Source organism: Chinchilla lanigera, unplaced genomic scaffold (assembly GCF_000276665.1).
Source record: "Chinchilla lanigera isolate Chin_1 unplaced genomic scaffold, ChiLan1.0 scaffold00011, whole genome shotgun sequence".
Taxonomy (NCBI): Eukaryota; Metazoa; Chordata; class Mammalia; order Rodentia; family Chinchillidae; genus Chinchilla; species Chinchilla lanigera.
In genome coordinates, this window is record NW_004955412.1 from 6,044,737 (window position 1) to 6,062,685 (window position 17,949).

Consider the following 17,949-nt stretch of genomic DNA (forward strand, 5'->3'; position numbering starts at 1 on the left):
ATGTCTTAGATCCACTCTGAATGTAAGTGGATACTCGTACTTACAATTCTAGGATGACCCTAGAACTGCTTTTGTAAGGAAGAGGGCCCAGACAGCCCTACAGGAAAAGTTATTCCCTAGGAAGTGAGAGGCTTACTTCCCTTCAGATTTCCTCCCCTTCCTCCCTCCTGTCTGTGGAGTTACTCCTTGACATCATGGAGAGGATGAAGAGCGCTTTCTGATCTTGAGACCAAGGATGCAGGTGGCCTTATACAAGTGACCAGTAGCAATCTAAGCTTTTGCTTTTTTTATAGTTGTCATGTTTCTAGTCACCCGTTGGTCCGGCCACAGAAAGACTTCATTTACAAGTAGGCTCACTTGTTTTTGAAATACATTGCTTTGCAAGAAAAAAAACGTGTTAACAACCAAACATTTTCTTTAAAATTTTTATTTAAGCAAAATAATATGTTTAATTTTAGTTAAGACAGAGGAATAATCTTAATTTCTCAGTCTAAAGATGGTAGGGACAAACCTATACAGCAGCCTCCAAAAGGTACACTCTTGGCCTTTGAAGGTATACTGTTGGCCTATTTTCAAACTTAATAGAATCAAGTAAAAATGGATAGTAAGGGTTTACATTTTCTATAATCATTTCACTGCACAGTCATGTAGCTTGCAGATTTTTATCTTTTTTATGATATATATAACTACATAGAGGTATTTGAGCATGTAGCATATATACAATAAATATTTATTAAATTGAAGTGAATTGACAAACACCATTAAAAACATCATTCCTCACAACCAAACCAGCTATTGCTTTTCAGCCTTTTGGTGACACGGTGTAACTGGACATCGTACTGAAGTTGTTTAGATCCTTGGAAGAAATAATAGTGTCCTAAAAAAAGAAAACAAGTTATTTAATTTTTCCCCTTTGTATTTCAAAAAAAAAAAAAAAAAAAAAAACTAGGTCTTTTTTTATAGATTGCCTAGATTAGATGAGATACTATATAAGAATATACATGTTGGGGACCTTTGGCAGTGTATCTTGCCCCACATATCTACCCTGTGGGCAAAGGACTTGAGAGATGGTACAGGAGACAAACAGGGCACCTAATAGTCTTGGAAAGTGATGAAGGAAAAACTGAAAATATTGGACCACTGAAAATTTTGCTGAGGCTTCAGTGTTCACAACAAAATCTGAGCTTCTCTTTCCCCACCGTCAGTTCCAGCCTATGAAAGCCCTTGAGGATAGGAATTGGACAAAAATTGACGACGGCAAGGTCTGGGAGAGTCTGAAGCTCCAGCCCAGCCTGAGCGCCCCTGACACGTGCTCACTGGTTCATACTGTGCAGCTGATGTGGTCACAGGAAACTGCAGAGACTCAGAGATGGGGGAGACACAGCAGCCATCGCATTCCTTCTGCCTGCCAGACCTCCCAGCAATGTATCACTGGACGCCCCACTCCTTGACCATCCTCTTCTATCCTATCAAGCCAAGCACAGTATTTCCCTCCATGGCCCTGTGGAGAATTGCAGAGCCTGTCCCTTTCTAATTTGGAGACCATCCGTACTCTGATTTTTCCAAGTTTGGTGTGGTACTTTGGGAGGCTGAAGCAAAAGGATCACATGTTCAAGCCCAGCCTTAGCAACTTAGTGACTAAGCAAGAACTTATTTCAAAATTTAAAAAAAAATTTTTTTAAAGGATTGGAGATAGAGTTAAGTACAAAGGCCCTGGGTTTCAATCCCTAGTTCCATAGATAGATAGATAGATAGATAGATAGATAGATAGATAGATAGATAGGTGATAGACAGAAAGAAAGAATTTCAATGTCTTCATGGTCTCCTAATCTACTTACCTTTGAAGTAGAAGGCTGCGTCAATCTTAGGCCTGACTCCTGGGAAGTGCCTGGTAATCAGTTGAGGATAACCAGGGTCCATGACCTTTTTCCTTTCATCATACCTGAGCAAAGAAATAACCAGCAAGAACCCAATCAGAAGGTGGATTTTATGATGTGAACTACAAACTTAACTTCTGTCCCAGAAGGCTCTTCTGGAAAGGCTTTAACTGTACTGATGAAGAAACCAAGGAGTAAAATTGTTTGCTCCTTGACTAAAAGTCCCTTCAGGACTCCAAACTTAGGCTTCCTGATGATAGTTAAACCTTTTGCCATTCCCCCAGTGCTTTCCCCAGTTCTTGGTTCTCTGTTACAGAGCCCGGTACTCACAGTGATTTGGTCCCCTGTTAACTAGATTATTTTGTTGTCTGTTACTGCCTTTTCAAAACTTTCTACAGAGACAAAATCAATGATTTTTTTTCCCAATAAGATAATAGAAGGCAAGGGTTTAAAAGCCATGGATCCAAAAGGTTTTAAACATACATGTTAGGGAGAAATGAAAAATAAACAATTTTACCATATCCAAGCTACTTAGACCCCAGAATTTTTCTTAATTTTCTTTTACCAATGAGTCAAAGAATTCTGTTTCTTTCTAGATTTCCAAGTAACAATTGAATCTACCTGTTATTAACTTAGTTCTCCAAATATCTATTGCTCATCATGACTGTGATAATTATAGGCCCTTGTTTCTGTCCATTGAGGGAAAGAAAAATCTGGGCCCAGGTGAAATCAGAAAAGTAAACACAGGGGCTGGGGATTTAGCTCAGCGGCACAGTGCCTGCCTGGCAAGTGCGAGGTCATTAGTTCGATTCATGGTACTGGAAAAAAAACCAAAAAAAGAAAAGAAAAGTAAACACAGACACTGGTCAGAATGAAAATGTCAATGTTAAGGATAAGCTATGAATTACGTCAGTGTGTGAACCCTTCAGAAACTTCTATTTGCTAAAATCAAAAGTTCTGTTGAACTTTTACCATGCACCCAAGTCCTGAGAAAAAGAACTTCGGATTTCAGCAAATAGAACTTTCTGAAAAGTAGAGTTGATAATGTAACCTTCTTAGTACATTCTATTATGCTTATGTCAGCCATGCAAGCAATCCAGGAAATGATTGGTTTCCTCAGAAGAGTGTATAGGGCAGTGGTGGCAAATCTAACACGCGTGCTACAGTGGGTTGTTTGTATCATTGAAAGCTCTAAAAATTTGGCCATCACTGATATAGAGGTTCCTGTCTTACTCCAAAATCAGACTCTAGAGATAAACCCAGAGAACCGCTCAGATGAGCTCCTGGCTCTGTCTGGCCGTCTGACTTCCTGTCATGGTACACTGCCTGGACATCCTGTCAAAGGATGGCTTCCTCATTGGGTGTTCTGGGTCCAGTAATCACGGAGAGAAGTCTGAAAATCTGTATAGCCCCAAAATGACTGTAGACTAAATAATTGGCCTCATATAGCGGCAACACTATTTTCCAGTGTTTCCACTACAATGAATAACATAACATTTTATTTGAAGTACTCTTTTAATTTTTTAAATACACCCTTCACAGTGTTGGGAATTGAACCCAGTTCCCCATGCATGCCATGCAAGCATTCTACCACTTAGCCAAATCCCCAGCCCAAAATGTTTCTTTTAAAAAACACATTATATATGATATCCTATATCAGAAACCAAAATCACAGAGGAGAGAACTATGTGGACACGTGACTATCTCCGTCTTACGTTTTCTTGAGCCTGTCTCAGGGAGGTCAAGGCTCTGAGCTCTTGCACAGAAAAGCTACCTTCTGCAAGACTCTGCTCCATTCCTGTTTCACAAATCCTAGGGGTCAGAGTAGCAGTCAGGAAAGCTCACCTCCAATATTGATTGTCTACAAAGAAGTAAGTCTTATAGAGAAACGGGTTGAAGAGAGCTGCATCGATCCTTTTCACGTGCTGGGGGAAGCCCAGAGAATATATGCTCTTGGGATAGTTCGGCTGTGGTTTTAAATTACTAACTAGCCAGTACTTATCATCTGTGAAGACAAAGAAAAATGGTATATTAGAATTATAGAGACAGAGTAGTATAAAGTACTTACTGCAAGCATCCTTCTTTTCCCAGAATTCTAAAATGTATTACCGTACCTGCTTTTCTTGAGAAAGGTCTGTCTTCTATGACTCCATGCCTCCTCCCCCACAGATACTACTGTCTTATAATTTACAAACCTTCTTCAAATATTGGGTATATTTCCTGTGCAATTAACCTGCTGTAACTTAGAGCTCAGAGCCATCTTTAATAAAATGAAGGTACACTTTTGGTTTACATCTATAAAAAGTAGTACTATTTCTTCATTCTTTTCCTTAAAGCATATTCAACAGCAAAACTAGACTTTGGAATTACCTTTAAAAAGATAAACTTCATTTCTGGCTTCAGTTTCATAAGCAGCTTGAATGCCAAGTGGCAAGGTTGGCCATAAGGAAGAAATCAAGCTAACTCTGACGTTTGGTTCCTCGAGAGGCTTCGACCAGAAGAACCTGCCGTGAAGGACATTCAACGCGTTAAACATTGTGTGGATTCAGGCTCCTTGACCCAAGAATGGCAGAGAACTGTGAAATGGTTTAATATTTCTTTCTGTTGTTTTCACATTCTAGTCTGTGAATTTCTAGGAGCGCCATGAGGAAAGGATCTTACTCAACATGACAATGACTCTAGCACTTGACATATTCTGGAGCTTGGAATCCAAGGATAGAGGTTTTAGTCTGGGCCCACAGTCTATTTGCCAGTTTTCTAACTAGAGGGAAGACACCTAATATCAGATGTTTGTTTTATAATCCCACAAAGGAGGACTCTTGGTCCTACCCACCAAATACTAATCTTCTCCACTGCCCCTACACACTTCAATCTGTGTTTTAAAACATAACTCATAAGGTATCCTGGGATTCTCTTTTTTATATTCTTTACATTATTTTTTATTCAAGAAATACATAGAACTCTTTCACAGCCTTTAGTTCCAGATTTCACCACTTTGATCTATGAGTAAAATAGTTGGGCTTTTCTGTTCATCGTCTTCTAACGATTTCATTTTGTGTTTGCATGTGTTTGTGTGTTTGTGTTTTGAGATAAGGTCTTGCTAATCTTCCCAGATTTGGGTTGATCTGGGGATCCTCCTGCCTCAGTCACCCAGAGTACTGGGATTATAGTTGTGTAGCACCACGCATGGCTTGTAAATTCATTTTTATGCATCAGTTTTCTAGTTAAAATGCAAACAATTAATTGCACTGCTTTCCTGCTTCAAAATCATCAAGATCTTTTCATTGCCTACTGATACAAGTCCTGCCTACAATTTTCATTTCTCTCTCTCTCTCTCTCTCTCTCTCTCTCTCTCTCTGTCACACACACACACACACACAGACACACACACACACACACGCACGCACATAAAGGAGCCTTTAATATTAATTAGGTATGAAAATGATCTTACCGGTCTTTAAAGAAAAAAATTTTATCTCCCACTTTAGTGACAGCATCAAAACTCAAGTTGGGGTCACAGGAAACTGATGTACTGTCAGGATGTGATGTTGGCTGGGGCTTTGCTGGACCCCCTGAAAGTGCATTTCAAGAAGCATTAAGAAAAGTCTTTTCGGGGCTGGGGATTTAGCTCAGCGGCAAAGCGCCTGCCTGGCAAGCGCAAGGTCGTGAGTTTGGTTCCTGGTACCGGAGAAAAAACCAAAACCAAAAAAAAAAAAAAAAAAGAAAAGTCTTTTCATTTTGATCATAGGAGAAAGAACTGTTCTTTTAAAAACAATCCATTTTCTAAATGAACGATACATCAAAATCAATTTAAATTTTCTCTAAAACTCGTTAGAAGTATGAGCTAAGAATTTTCCCCATATGGTTGCAATATCAATCGTGGAAGAGAACAATGTGATCACTTTGATTTTTTTTTTTCCAGTTGAATTATTTTCTCTTTGGGCCTTATTCAATAACGTCAGACAGAAAGAACCTCAGACCTTGCCCCACATTGACACACTAGGCCTCGTACCCTCACCAGGGAGAGGAAGATAATATTACTAGATTACTCATAAGCGTGTCTAGCTTTAGACAGCAACATGATAAAGAAGTTCAACTCACCATAGAGGAATTGAATGCCACGTATGTCATCAGCAGAGAGGCGAAATGTGCGGGGGTCCAGATAACCATAGTTGGGAAACATTATGGCCTTTCGATCATTGGAATGACCGAGCCCCAGGGAGTGGCCAAGCTCATGAACAGCAACAAGGAACAGATTTCTGCCTAAGGAGAAACCACCCCAAAGGGCAAAGCTGTGAAACACATGTCATCTGTTTTTTAACCAACACATGAAATTATACGTATCTATAGGCTACCGTGTGATATTTTGGTACTGTGTACATTGTGTAATATTCAAATGAAGGTGAACACACCTATCTCCTCAAAGATTTACTGTTTTGTGGTAAGAACATTCAAAATCCTTTCCTCTGGCTCTCTGAGTGACACACTGCATGATTGCTCTTTATAACCGGACAGAATTTCTTACTCTTATCTCACTGCCCTTACCCTCCCTCTCCCTAAATCTCCCTGGCCACTGGTAACCACCAGAGTCTTCTCAATTCAATGAGATCAAGTTTTTAGGTTTCACAATGAGTAAGATCATGTGGTACTTGTCTTTTTGTGCCCGGATTTTCCCACTTAACATAATGACTTTCATTTCTATCCATATGACAAGATTTCCTCTTTCTATGACTGAATAGTTTCATCTTATGTACCACTTTCTTTATCCCCTCATTAGTTGCTGGACACTTAGGTTTCCATTTATTCTTTGTAATTTTGAAAACAGTGATGCAACATCTTATACAGTGAAAGGGAAACATTTATTTTTTTTTATTTTTGGGAAGCATTTAAAAGGGCTTAAAGTCCTTTACTTATATCCCCATTGTCTTGAATAGGGTTTCTCAATTTCAGCATTACTGATGGTATAAGTCAGATAATTCTTTGTGGTTAGGGTGATCTTCTGCATTATAATGCTTAGAAACCTGCGTTTTACCACTAAATGCAGGTACAACCTCCCTGCAGCTTTGACAATGAAAAAATGTCTCCAGATATTGTCAAACATCCCACTGGGGACCAAGTTGCTTCCAGTTAAAACTACTGCATTGGCAGACAAGTAAAATATATTCTATTGTAGAACATTTTAGAAAAAGCCATAGCTGTGTGAGTGGAGAGATAAACCTATTCCTAGCTAGTGAGTCCTCGTCTCAAAATAAAAAAAGCAAGGGTTGAGTTATTCTCTCCACTCTGCACAAGACTCTGGGAAAAGTAAATATAGGTTTTACAGTTTGTCTAAACCTGAACTTTTCCTCCTCTTGATTCTCCCAACACTTTGTACGAAGCATCATCATTGGTCTTCATTTCCCCACAATGGATGTGTATTTGCACCCAGTTTCTCACTAGACTGCATGCCCAAGGATAGGACTATGTCAGTTTTAATTCTGTATTCCACCACTGTGTCACTCACCACCATATTAGAAACTCAGTGTCTTTGATATAACTGTTCGTTTGATTTACTGGGTCAGAAAGTAGGCTGAGAATGAGCACCTTAAGGTAGAATTTTTATAAATAACTTTGAAAGCATAGACTCTAGTCAATTAGAAATAAGGTTAAGGGCTAGGAAATACATACTTCAGCCTCGGTTTCTCCACAAACTAGCCACTACCCTTCTCTTGGTCTAAATTTTTCCATCTGTACAGAGCTGCATCGAATTACTTTTCTAAGATATTTTAGAATTCCAAAACATTCTTTGTAGCTAACAAATACAATTATCTCATTTCAGATGAAGAGTTTATGATTCCCACATAACCTCAGATAAAACGGAGACACATTTAATAACCCTCAGATGGCTGAGGATTTCCAGTTCTCTAAGTACTTAATCCTGCATGATGTGCTTTGATAGTAGAATTTGATAAGCCTCAAGCTATGTGTCAGGCTACAGGAGCTTCTCCAGTGGACATACTGTCTATAAAACACTGGTGTGTAACATGTACACTGGTGACCAGAGGGAGGATATTGAGTAGACCACATTCTTGACTTTCTCCCTGTTTACTTTCCACAGGAGAGAGTTTTACAATCTATAATTTCCAGTAGAGAATTAGGAAGGCTTCCGATGGGTTTGAATTTTCCCATGTGCTTACTTATGCTCAACTCTCACTACCTGAGACATAGGATGAATAGTTATACTTAGTAAATAGTTATAGTTATAGTTAGTTAGTAAATAGTTATAGTTAGTAAATAGTTATAGTTAGTAAACACACGTAGTTAAATAATTGGCTGGACATTCTGAAAATTTTATGCCAGGACCACACAACACTACATGACTGTAATCACGTGCTTTTCCACATGGTTCTCCAAATTCTCTATAACTATTTTTTTGTATCTCTGCAACCCAAGCAATTTTGGTATCATATAATGAATCACACTCAACAACTTTATCTTACCTTTTGGCACTCAGAGAATTAATACTAGTGTTTGCCTTTGAGTTTATGGTCTTGCTGTCAAGACCAAAATAACAACTTTTACCTCTCCAGAAGTTTACACTAATGAACTTGCTTATAGCTCATAGAATCCTCACAGAATGACCCTTAGGGATAATTTTTAAGCTAATCTAGTCCAAAAGCCTCACTTTATAAAGCGTGAAACTGAGACTCAGATATAATGTTAAATTTTATTTAGAAGCATACTTATGCAAAATTGCTCAAAATGTTTAAGCATTAACTGTTCCTTTCAATAAACCAATAGATGTCAACACTACATATATATCCTTCTATGTACATATATACATATATTTCCCTTCCTTCTTTCTTTCTTTCTTTTTCTCCTTTGCCTCATCCCAGTTGTTCCTTCCCTTTGAGCAATTTCTTTTCCTTTCACAATATCTATTGTACCTTTCGGATTTTATTTACTCTTTCAAGTTCTTACAGTAGGCAGACAATATAATGTTTATGCATGTGGGTGTGATTTATTTCACTTATGACTATGGTCTTTAGTTGCATCCATTTACCTATAAGAGCCTCAAGTTTATCTCTTTTTTACACCTGAGTAATACTCCATTGTATAAAAAAATCACATCTTTTTTCTCCACTCCTCAGTGGATGGGCATTTGGGTTGTTTCCAAGATTCTATGACAAATTCTGCTGCTTGTTTTTCGTCTTTGTTGTTGTTATTTTGTTATTGTTTTTTATTCTTTTTAAAATAAAAAAAAAACTTGGGCCAATAAAAAGAAAAAAGAAAGAAAAGGAACATACTCATGATCAGAACAGGTTTCTCCATGCTATAGTCTTCTCTCAGAATGTTGTCTTTCAAAATTAGGACTCATTTTAAATTTTGTTTACTTTCTGTTTGCTCTGTGCTTTTTTCTCCCTACCTCTGGAATTTGCACTCCAGGTTTCCGCCTCATCGAAATGTGCATCTCCTCCACGACCAGATCCAGGTCCAAAAGCATGAGCTAAAATTCCATCTCTGCCATCAAAAGGATTGAAGTCACCATGATCTTTTAAAAAAGCGAAAGAAAATTAGTGCTTCGGTACATGTTACAAATCATGCCAAATTACACAGGTGAAATCCTGGTTCTTTACCTCCGTAAGCAAAAGATATCATAATGTCAGCCTCGCCTGCATAAATCTTTCTGAATCTCAAGGGGGTCACATCACTCCATACTTGAAAAGCTTTCTGAATGGCATCATCGACTTCCTGGCGCCTCATGTCAGGAGTGTAATTAGTGATTCTTTAAGAGAAAAAAAGAGAGAGAATATACGGAAACCATGTGTTAATTTTGCCTTATCACAGTATTTTAGTTTTGCTACCACCACTGGAGGATGAATGATTTCATAAATCAAGAGACTTGATTTTTTTTAAAAAAATTGCTTCTTTAAGTACAAAACCCTTATTACTTGGACAACTTTCTCCTTCACCAAAATTTAACTTAATTTCTCCTTACTTATGAATTACAGGTCATCACCGTGAAGGATTTATTTTGCAGAAGCTTAAACCTTCTATTCCTGCTCCCAGACCCCCAGTCTTACCCAATTGGACTATAAACTTTCTCCTATCTCTTACTTATATTTGATTTATCTTCCTTCTCCTTTTATTTGCTGCTTTTTGCTGGACTGACTGGCAAACCAAACAATTACAACAATTACATCTCCTTCTAGAGATAATAAAATGTAACACAGAGATAGAGTTAATGATTGAAGCCAGCTGTTTATCTACTTCCAGACAACAGGTTACCATCTAAATGGTTCAGCGTTCTAGAATTCAGACCAAGGAAAAGTAGAAAAATGCACGGCTTCAGACACCTGCATTACCTGTAGGTGATAAAATGATTCTTCCACACCAGCCTCTGGCGCATTGTGCTGAAATGGTGCACGTCAGGCACTCCACATCGAGGGGTTTTCATCACCTGCAGAGTGGGTCTGTCCAGCTGCCCAGTCACTTTTAGCCCAAAGAACTTCTGCATTTCCTGGATTTTTTCTTCTAGAACATTAGTATCTAATTTCATTTTTTTCGTTTGGTAGCTGTCTGTTTCATTAAGGTTGTAAAACAGTGTCAAATACGTCTGGAAAAAAATACATGCAATAACGCATTAAAAAGTTTCTGTTGGGATCTCTGCATATATGACTCAGCTGTGCACCTATGTTTTGGAGCCAGGTATTTCAGTCACCAGTTGTCATTCACTGGACAGTTATATTGAGAAAGGATTTTTAATTTTCTGAGCTAGCAAATGCATGTCATGAATTTGTAATTAAATTTGCTGCTGGTAGCCCAGTAGAAAAATCTTTAGGCTTTTACTACTTCAAACTTGTTTCTACTTAATTGCAACTTCAACAAAATCATGGCATTTCATAAGTAGTAGAACCTTTAAGTGAGGATACTTGAATTGGGATAAAAACCTGCAGTTTGGCTGAAGGTGTAGCTCAACGGATGAGCCCTTACCCAGTTTTATGGGTTATGTGTACATGTCCTCCCAAAGCCCCATGCACTATAGGTGGGGCTCTTCAGGGGTGGCTGGATCTAGAGTGTGTGATGCTGGAATCTTGTGTGCGATGCTAGGATCAAGGGTGTGTGATTACTAAATTAGCCCACTGACTGCTTTGGCATAATTGTGAGTGTGGGTAATGGGGGTAATGGGGAGGCACGTGCTGCCCACCCTAAGGCTGTGCAGCCTGAATAGAATATAAGGGACAGAAAGAGAGCAGCTGTCATTGTTTGCTGCTTGCTGCTTTGCTGGCTCCTGCCTTCTGTCTTCCGTGCCATGAATGCTTTTTTCTCCTCTGTGATGCTGCTCTGCCGTGCCATGCTGCCTTGGAGTCAGTCAATTATGGATGGAAACCTCTACAAACTAGGGCCCAAAATAAACCTTTCCTCCTTTAACGTTGGGTGTTGGGTCTTTTGTCTCAGTAAGAAGAAAAGTAACCAAGATGCCTATCATATAGCAAGGCCCTGCATTCTGTTGATAGCACTATTAAACAAACAAACAACAAAAACACCCAAAACGACACAGTGAGCAATTATGATAAATTCAAAGAGAAAGTAATTTTGGAAAAGAGAGCCGGGTATATATTCAGAAAACTGCGGAACAAGGATCACATAAGCCAATGGTTTGAAAGATAGCCTGCACCATGTAACAACAACCTTGTCTCAAAAAACTAAAATAAGAATGGAAAATAATTTAGAGAATAGGAAATTAAGCTTTTAATTAGAAGAAAAACTAACAACTGAAAAATTACATTTAACAGTGCTTAAGAACTTGGTGTGGTGGCGCACGCCTGTAATGCCAGCACTTCAGAGTCTAACGTAAGAGGAACACCATGAGTTCAAGGCAAGGCTGGTGCACAGAGTGAGTTCGAGACCAGCCTGAACTTCATAGTGAGACCTTGTCTCAGAAAAACCAAAACAAGTAAATAAATATAAAAGAATTTAAATGCTTATGAAGAATATCTGGAATGAAAGTGAGTAAAGGGAGTATGCCAAAACTGCTGTAGGAGCTTGAAGTGGTTAAATAGGCCAGGTCATTGAACAAACTCAGATTATGAATTGGTATTAAGTGACTAATGTAAAATACAATAGTAGAAGTGAACCCTAATTATATTCGATCAATATTCCTTGATCACAGGTTTTTAGTACCAGGGACAAATATCACCAATTTCATAACACTTCTTCAAAGCCAATATTTCTTTTTTATACTCCTCTATGGCAAAGAAAAATTCAATACAAAGAATAGTCTCCTACACCAGTTTTCAAATGACGTTCTTAAAAATGAAACTAAGAAGCACAGTAAATATTAAAGACAAAAATCAAGCTAGGTAAATTCTAAGTGTCAGTACTTACTTTAGCATCTGTATATTCTGCTTCTGTATAATTGAGGGGGAGAGCAGTGTCGAATGTGGTGACCTGGAGGACCAGAATCAGTAGAAGAAACTTCATTGTTGCTTCTTCCTCCAGTTTTTAGCTCAACTTACGCTTCCCTTTAAACACAAGTTCCTTAACTGGCCCTATTTATAGAACCCATAGCCCAGACTATGAAATCCTTGGAGTGACTCACAGTATATATCATCTGCCCATCTCAAAACCCTATGTCTTAGTTACTTTTCTCTCATTGCTGGGACAAAATACCTCACACCTAAAGTTAAAGAGGGAAAGGTTTATGTAGCTCACAGTTCATAGAAGTTTCAGTCCATAATCATCTGGCTCCAAGGCAGGGTGGCATGGCAGAGGGGCAACTGTTCACGGGCGGCAGAAGATACAAAAGTAACAAGAGCAAAAGCGGGGAGAGCAAGCCCCTTTTTCTCCCTTATATTGTATGCAGGCTACCAGCCCTAGACTGGGTGCAGCACTCACATCATCTCAGTGCCCTCCTCTTGCACAGACTGAGCATGTTTACAAAGTGAGGACCCCGGCCCCCTGCTGAATCAAGCTGGAAGCCGTGTAACCCTGTTTCCTGAGGTGAGGGTATGAAAACAAGAGATCCAGGATTAACAAGCTGTCTTCAAAAAGTCCACCCCCATGACTGCATGAGGCTTTGGGGGGAACATCCAGACACAAACCATAAAACCAGGCAAGTAAAAGCATAACCTTATTGAAGCAATTATGGGTCAGTTAGTGTCTCATCCATTACTCACCTGGGCATCTCAGAGTATATTTCTTTAAAAAGATAAGCAAGCCTCTACTTACATCCATTCTACAAAATAAGTGTTTGTTAAAATATAAAGGCAAACCCAAGCACCTAGACTGTAAAGATAACTTAAAATACATCTTTAGAAAACTTAGTATTAATTTTCATTATAAAACTCTCCCTGTATTCGTTATAGAGTAAATCAGTTTTATAGTAAATTTTAAAGGACCACATTTTTTTTTTTTTTTTTTTTTTTTTTTTTTACTTTTTTTTTTTTTTTTTTTTTTGCTACAAGAGATGAGTCCTGTCTAAATTGAAAAGAGAACTGTGGCATAGAAATTTTGCATTTAGCAAGGGAAAGTTCAAAGCATCACTACATTTTGATGCTTGCTTTGTATGTTGTACAGGATCTAATTCCATCATTTGAGACCTTTAGCTATCAAACCTGAAAACCAATCTCAAAAAGTGTCAGGAGAGATACCAGAGGCAAACTTCCCCTACCTCGCAAATTGTCTTCAGCTGGCAGCATGAGGATTGACGCTGTTCGTTCAGCTTTGGGTGATAGGAAGAGTTTGCCTCTGGAATCCTTCCATCTCCTTACCAAGTCAGCTTCCTTCTCCCTTGTTCTAATTCTATCATTTCTGGGATCTGCCCCTTGTACTTGAAGACTGAAAACATTTAAGAGTCTAGGAATAGTCTCCAAAAGCACAAAGGCAAGCAGTGGGGCTCTGGGAGGGCACAGGCTTGCCCAGCACTCCTGTGACTCATGGCACAGGTTAGCTGTCTCCCTATTCTTCACGTACCATCTAGGGGATAGGGTGCGAAGCAGGTGATGATGTTACAGTGTAATCATTTCTCGGACCCACCTCACTGGCCTTGAAGTATCTTTTTCTAAGCCTGGGACTCCAGAATAATGACTCCCTTTTCAAGTAGGAAGAAAAGGAGGCTCTGTGCATTCTCCCTGCAATTCCACCTCCGCGCCCTGTCTTTTCCAAGTTCTGTGATTTAACCACTTGGACTTTCAGGTGTTTCATTGGAAACACAGATAAGGACCTTTGCCCAGTTGCTCTTTTGTAATGATTAAGTGAGACAATGAATTATAAATACTAGTGTATGAGGGAGTTGCTCACTAATAGTCATTCTCCTCCCTTTGACCTGGAAGGAAGATCATGCACTGAGTATGCAGACAGATGTGGCTCTTTATAAAGAAGAAGATGTTTGGGAAAATTGGAATATAATCTTTTCAAACAATAAATATAGCCCAACAACATAGATGGAGCTCAACAGAGTTGGGTTAAAAAGTAGTAAAAAATGGGATTTGTTGGAAAATACAAAAGGGGTTGTTTTTCCAACCGCTGTATTCCTCATGCCGAAAACTACCTGAAAGTTGGTTTATGCTCAATAAATATGTGAATGAGTCAAGTTGGAGAATACTAAGGAATCATTAGTAAACATCCCAAGAGGAGCAATCGTGATTTAGAGGATGTGTCCCTAAGCCTCACCGAAAGCAAGAACTGGTCTAACCCACACCAGGAAAGAACCTGGTTTTTAAAAGATTTGCAGGAAGTATCTTGAGAGTGTAGGATGTAAAATTCAAGGAGACATGAGATACAAAAAGTGAAAAAAAGCTTTAGAAATAAAGATAGACTACATCCAAATTTTATTTCTCTTTGGATTATGCCTTGCCAAGTGCTCCAAATGAGTCAAGTATGAGGATAAAGGTCGCTTGGGCTGGCAGAGGACACTGCAGTGATTATAAACTCAGGTCATGCCGTCAAACTGACCTGCTTTAGAATCTTAGCCCCATCATTTTGCAAACTGGGGAAGTTACTTTCATTTCTTTAAAACTAATTTTTTTCATTGGTAAAATTAGAATAATAATTGTTTCCTCCTCAACAATTGTTTCAGATATTACATTAAATAATAGGCAAAAGTATTTAGCCTACTGCCTGACATACTTTAAGAGTTCTTTTTTTTTAGTGGCGGTACTGGGGTCTGTACCCAGGATTCAGTGATTACTAGTTTCCTTTACAACACTCTATTTAAGGCATTTTAAAATAAATTGGTTCTCTGTCTTCCTGAGAAACCACTCTGAAGATACCACCACGTATTACAGCAGCCATTGATATTTTCCTACTAATCTATCCATAACTGTGTAAAGTTTGTAATGTTCCTATCCTATTTCATAAATGGATGTATGTTTATTATTATGTGTTTCCTACAACAACCATTGAGAATAGTTAATGATTTTTCAATAGGTCACTCATGGATAGCTCTATTTATTTTCTTTAGAAGCCACTTTGAAGATACCAAAGTATAGCACAACAACTCTTGATAATCTCCTACCTCTTTTGTCTCTAACTCACTATTATTTGTCTATTTGTTTTCCTGAGAAACTATTTTGTAGACAATAATATGTAAAATGGTAACCATTGATAATTTCCTACCATTTTGTCTGTAATTTGCTAAGTCCCCCCTATTATTATGTTATCCTTCTTTTATTCTTTAAAATAAAAAAAAATAAAATAAAAATAAATTGGTATCTGAGTGTGGTGGCTAACACCTGTGATCCCAGCACTCAGAAGGTTGAGGCAGGATAATCATGAGTTTGAAGGCAGCCTGAGCTACATAGTGCAAGCCCAACCTGGGCTATATAGTGAGACCCTGTCTCAAAAAATGAAAGAAGGAAAGAGCGGGGGAGAGAGAAAGAAAGAAAAAAAGAAAGAAAGGAAGGAAGGAAGGAAGGAAGGAAGGAAGGAAGGAAGGAAGGAAGGAAGAGATGATAACAGGGACAAAGGAGATCGAGTACCTTCCCAGATCTCCCCCTAGGAGTAGAAGGAACTTCAAAACCATTCAGCCTCAAGGCAGATGAGCTGCTGAGGGAGTGGCATGGCTTCCAGGGGACAGGTCAGGGGCAGTGGGAATGAAGGTGCTATGAGCAATGCTTTTTGTGAAGAAGAGCAGTCAAGGTCAGAGTTCCTCATGAGAAAGACAACTTATGCTATTAAGAGTTTCCTTATTAGAAAATCACATTTTATAGCATAAAGCTTCCCAAGGCATCCATGATTTCTGGACACAATTTCCTCCCTTTCATCGGATACCAGGACATTCAAGTCTACATCCCGTCACCGGCAGCCATCTTTGGTATCGTTCTTAGGAATCCAGAGGCAAATTGGAGCGATGATCCCAAAATTCATAGAAAAACCTCTAGCTGACCCTTTCATGTAAATAGCCTACTCCTGTAAGAAGGGGACTTCAGCTAGTAATGCTCTCCTTTTATGGATAAAGAAGTGGAAGTCTGAAAAGGGGAACTGCGTTGCTTACGGGGACATCCAGGAGGTCTCCTGACTGTCCACTCTTCCTGCTCCGAAATGCCTCATTTGCCAATTTGACTTTTCTTATATTTCTATCTCCCCAATAATGATCTCACGGAAAACACTCCAAAATTTCCTTACCCTATCCTCAAGCTTTTTAGTTAAAGACATGCTGGGCCCTTGCTGTCCCGTGTGCCGAGAGCAACTGGGCAGTGCTAGGTGTATGGTAGATGTGTGAATTCTCTAGGGCGGTAGCAGCGCTTGTCTGCACTCTGCAAGCTGAACTTCTGGGCACCTGATCCCTGCATTGCCACTACAGGGCTCCGCAGTATGGGTGTCTTCTGATGTCAAGGCTCCCAAGGAACTGGGCTGGGACACCTCTGAGGAGCAGTGTTTGGGGTCTCCCCAGTCAGATCAGTGGACGTAACCCCCGTGCAGCTGCTACTCAGCTTGTGTTTGTAAGGCAGACAGTGTCAGAAAAATTATCAGACTCTACTGTCTTCTAAGTTCATGCTCAGCCCAGAGTTGTATCAAAGAGCTTCCTCACCTCAAGGCATCCTTTCCAAGGAAGTTGTAGATTGTCAGCTTTTAAAAAAAACTCTGGAATGTGTCAGATTTGGGAGATTTGGGAGTAAGGACAATCATGCTGGCGGCAGCCCAGAGAAAGGAAGTAGCGGGAGGAAGTAGGGGAGGTACAGATAGTATGCTTCCTTCCTCTTGTTACTTTTCTTCCCTAGTAAATGGATCCCTTTTAACAACTAGGCTAAGACATGAAATACGGCAGAGGCGGTGTCCTGTGTGTGCATGGTGAGGCGGAGACAACGGAAAGGTGTAAGCAAACACATTGTTAGTAAGTGCTTTATTTTCCTGTTCTTGACAATAGTGACAGTGACACAGACAGAGGTGAGCTCACTCTGACTTTGCAGCCTGGTTGTAACGGGACGAGCAAGGCTTTGGAGATCGACGTGGCCTCCAGCCTCGCTCTGCTATCTACAGGCTGTGTGGTTTTGCTCAGGTTATCTCAGTTCAGTTTCCTCATCTATACATGACTCTTGTGAGCATTAAATAAGAGAATACGGGAAACTGCTCTGCACTGTGCTGCCCCGTCAGCATCCTTTCCATAAATGTGGCTTCTCTTTCCTTTTTAACACCCACAGCAGTATTTCTTGACATTTCCTTTGCTACTGCTCCCCCACAAAGAGGTGTTTTAGACATTTTGTCTTTCTTCACATACTATTTTATTTATTTATTTATTCTTTTGTCTTTTTGAGACAGGATCTTGCTATGCAGTTCAGGCTGGCCTTGAGCTCACTTGGTAGCCCAGGCTGGTCTCAAACTCGCAGTGATCCTCCTGCCTCAGCCCCCCTAGTGCTGGGATTACAGGTGTGCGTCACCATGCCCGGCTTCATACCATTTTAATACTAGACAAGTACTATATATTTGCTTATGTTTTTTATGTATATCTGTTCTTTATATATAGAAAGGTAAGACTTTAGCTGGGTATGTTGGTGCATACCTGTAATACCAGCACTTGGCAGGAGACAGAAGGATTAGAAATACAAGGTTAGCCACGACTAGTAATGACACTCTCTCAAACAAAGAAAAC

General features: G+C 39.4%; 1 protein-coding gene across 1 annotated transcript; it reads right to left on the bottom strand.

The window, feature by feature from the left end:
* Positions 1–409: 409 nt before the first annotated feature.
* Mmp12 (matrix metallopeptidase 12) lies at positions 410–12,376 on the bottom strand. The gene is made up of 10 exons (XM_005377988.2): positions 12,246–12,376; positions 10,223–10,473; positions 9,494–9,642; positions 9,283–9,408; positions 5,979–6,140; positions 5,329–5,449; positions 4,248–4,381; positions 3,723–3,882; positions 1,839–1,942; positions 410–877 (listed from the first exon to the last, which is right to left on the bottom strand). The coding sequence occupies exons 1-10, from the start codon at positions 12,339–12,341 to the stop codon at positions 771–773; spliced, it is 1,410 nt and encodes a 469-aa protein (XP_005378045.1). The 5' UTR covers positions 12,342–12,376; the 3' UTR covers positions 410–770.
* Positions 12,377–17,949: the final 5,573 nt, after the last annotated feature.

What these genes read in the sequence shown, in the direction of transcription:
- Mmp12 (XM_005377988.2), bottom strand. Translation starts at nt 12,341, where the DNA reads ATGAAGTTTCTTCTACTGATTCTGGTCCTCCAGGTCACCACATTCGAC. An exon ending in CAGAATATACAGATGCTAAA is followed by an intron (nt 10,474 to 12,245) that starts GTAAGTACTGAC and finishes ATTTTTTTCCAG; the next exon opens with ACGTATTTGACACTGTTTTA. An exon ending in AATCATTTTATCACCTACAG is followed by an intron (nt 9,643 to 10,222) that starts GTAATGCAGGTG and finishes TTTCTCTTAAAG; the next exon opens with AATCACTAATTACACTCCTG.